The sequence below is a fragment of the Leptopilina heterotoma genome, unplaced genomic scaffold, assembly GCF_015476425.1.
Source record: "Leptopilina heterotoma isolate Lh14 unplaced genomic scaffold, ASM1547642v1 Lhet_417, whole genome shotgun sequence".
Lineage (NCBI taxonomy): Eukaryota > Metazoa > Arthropoda > Insecta > Hymenoptera > Figitidae > Leptopilina > Leptopilina heterotoma.
This window is the reverse complement of record NW_025111076.1, coordinates 108,493-111,826: the sequence shown is the minus strand read 5'-3', so window position 1 is coordinate 111,826 and position 3,334 is coordinate 108,493. Positions and strand designations below refer to the sequence as shown.

At 33.4% G+C, this 3,334-nt stretch overlaps 1 protein-coding gene across 1 annotated transcript; it reads right to left on the bottom strand.

Moving 5' to 3' along the window:
- Positions 1-337: 337 nt before the first annotated feature.
- Positions 338-1,192, bottom strand: LOC122506396. The gene has a single exon (XM_043618537.1). The coding sequence runs from the start codon at positions 1,190-1,192 to the stop codon at positions 338-340; it is 855 nt and encodes a 284-aa protein (XP_043474472.1).
- Between the last annotated feature and the right edge of the window lie 2,142 nt (positions 1,193-3,334).

Sequence of the window (3,334 nt, the reverse complement as noted above, 5' to 3'; positions counted from 1 at the left end):
CAAAATTTTTTATTTTTTCTGTAATAGAGTCTTCAAGAACTTTTAGAAATAAGTTGTTATTGTCCACCTCTGATCTAAGTGAGGCACTAGCTTCATACAATAAACGCACTTCGTGTTTTATCATATGTCGTACAAGTTTTAAATTGACAGCGTCGTTTTCTTCTTCAGCGTTAGCAAGATTAGAGAGTTTTCTTCCTTCAACGTCAAAGTTACCTTGAGAATTAAGTTTAAAACCAACTCCAGGAGGCCCTCGTCTTGCTGTTCCTCTTTGATTGAGAGGATGTCCGAACACGTCAATGCTCATTGTTGAAATGAATGATATTTGCTAAAACACATCTTAATATATAATTTTAGCTTCACGTAGTTCCTCAATGATAGACATGATTTCATTATTGTGACTAGGATTTCCAGCAGCTTGAGAAGCCATTAATAGTCTAAGACGGTCAACCAACTCATTTGGATCATCCCAATAGATATATTCTCGTTGAAAATTTTTGTTTGTAATCATAAATTTAGGTAATGAACTACCACTTACAGATGGTTGTTTGGTAGGTGTTCGAGGGAAGAATTGAGATATAAAATTCAAATACTTGTAACTCTTATCCATACGTATAGATTCAGAGGAACTATACTTCTTTTTGTGTGCGTTAGTAGCAATCAGAATCTCTTTATAGTTTCTTTCATCATCTTCACTTATAAGCGATGTAGTAGGTTTACTTTTAAATAAAAGTTCAAGTAATCCAAGCGTTTGAAGATATCGTTTATTACCAATTTTTACATGCTGATCTTCAAGAGTTATTTGTGAATCACCAATCATAAGTGACCCATCACTTAGCTTACGTACGCCGTATGTTGAATCTAAACATTGCTTTCTATTATGATTTAATAAGTATAGAAATTTATTACTTATTTTATCATCATCTAGAGATTTTTCAGTTTCATAGTTTATGCTATCATCTATCTTCTGCTCTTTCTTTTCAATCTTGACATTTTCATATTCAGTGTCTGTCAAGTTAATAATTTTTTGTAAGGGTTGAACTATCGGTTTAAAAGTTTCAGTCAGCACATTTTCAACTTCTTCTTTTCCTAATTTTAACATACGATGTTTTCGCCTAATTGCCTCGCTAGCTTTAGCAATTTGATGAAGATATTCTTTTTCTTTATGAAACATGTTATTATTACAAGGTTTCATATTGAACTAACAATATTTTAGGAATGATCTTATATTTATAGTGTTACAAAGCTATCAAATCCTTTTCTATACCTTCCATCATTTAAATCAGAATCCTTATCAATTACAACAAATCCATATTTGTCTGAATTCCAACATGTTGAACATAGTTCTCGAAATTGATTAAATGTCATGTCAGTATTAACATGATCATCCTAAACATGCCTTAAATTTTTCTCATCTTGACGAAAAAGAACTAGTAAATTAACATTATCACGTACTAAATGTTTAGGAACGCGGGCATATGTTTGACAAAGATAAAAAGAATCAACATCAACATGTCTACCCATGCAAAAAAATGCCCTTACATTATCTTGCTTCTCACAAGCAATATCATCAAATATAAATATTGAATTCCGTTTTGCATCTTTAGGAGTAATGACTTCTTCATGCTCACTAAATGGTAAATACTCTACTCCTTCAACATTACTTACAACTTGTTCCAAGAATTTATACTTGGGTTGATGTAAAGACTTTGAGTACAAGTAAATATTATCAAATCTAAGACCATTAGGATGTAAAATTAAAGAAAGGAGTACATTTGTCTTTCCACAATTTGATGGTCCACAAAAAATAGCTCGAATACTACCGGAAAATAAACTACCATGACGCTTCACTTTCTTGTCTTGTTGTTCAACAATCGAGTCTAGATTGACGACTGGCAGCTTGTGAAGTTGTTCCTTGAACCGCATCCTGATTTAGACTGCCGCTAAAGGTATAAATACAGCGCTTATATAGCTCACAAGTCATTCTAATTTTAACTTTCACAGAGTAAGGTATGATTATACATCATCGCTCTCAAGGAAAAGGGTTAATTAATAAACTTATAAACAAGTTACCATTTGAATTACATTTGCCAGGTTATCAATATTGTGGACCAGGCACAAAGTTAGCAAAACGTCTAGACCGAGGTGATCCAGGTGTTAATCCATTAGACGCCGCTTGTAAAGATCACGATATTGCTTACTCGAAAAATCGAGAAAACGTTGAAGAAAGAAACGCTGCTGATAGAGTATTAGCTGACAAAGCGTGGCAACGTGTATTTGCTCCAGACGCACAATATAGTGAAAGAGCTGCAGCTTACGCAATAACAAACGCTATGAAAGCAAAATCAAAATTTGGAATGGGAGTAAAGAAGAAGAAGACAAAGTCAAAGAAACGAGTAAAGAAGATAAAATCAAAAAAACGAGTAAATCTTAGAAAAATTGTTGATGCTGCAAGAAAATCAATAATTCCTGGTAATGATGCTCGTTTAACAATAAAGTCAGCTATTGAAACAGCTCGAAAAGCTGTAAGGAAAGCAGGTGGTAGAGAAAAGGTTTTAACACCTCGTATTCTACCTGTTCCGTCAAAAGTTGGTGGTCTGTTACCATTGATTCCCATTTTTGCTGGTCTAAGTGCACTTGGAGCGCTTACTGGGGGAGCTGCTGGTGTAGCAAAAGCTGTTAATGATGCAAGTGCAGCAAAAGAGCAGTTGAAGGAAGCTCAGCGTCATAATAGAGAGTTGGAAGCAGTGGCACTTGGCAAAGGTCTACATTTAAAACCATACCGACAAGGTTTGGGACTTCATTTGAAACCATACGTTAAAGGACAAGGTATTAAGAGGCGATGTATAAAAAAAAAAGTTTAAAGCTGCCTCAACGAGCACTTACAGATCTAGATTTACTTAAATATGCTAAAGAAATGAAAATTTCCCATTTTAGAGGAGTTTTTATGCGAAATGAACTACCTATAAGTGGTCCTCGAAAAAATGAATCAGCCATTATTAATTTAGATGATAAAGATGGTTCTGGAACTCATTGGGTTGCATATAAAAAAGTTAATAATAAAGCAGTATACTTTGATAGTTTTGGTAATCTTCAACCACCCTATGAACTTGTCAATTACTTAGGTTATAATACTTTAATACAGTATAATCATCAAAATTATCAAGTTTATAATAGCTTTAATTGTGGTCATTTATGTCTAAAATTCTTATGTGGACAGCTTGAAATAACTAAAAAATATATTCTATATAAGTGATTGTAAATCATTCCACCTGATCAGTTTATAAAAAGTCATCAACATGGAAGAATCTTTTACTCTGACTATCTCAGGCAATTC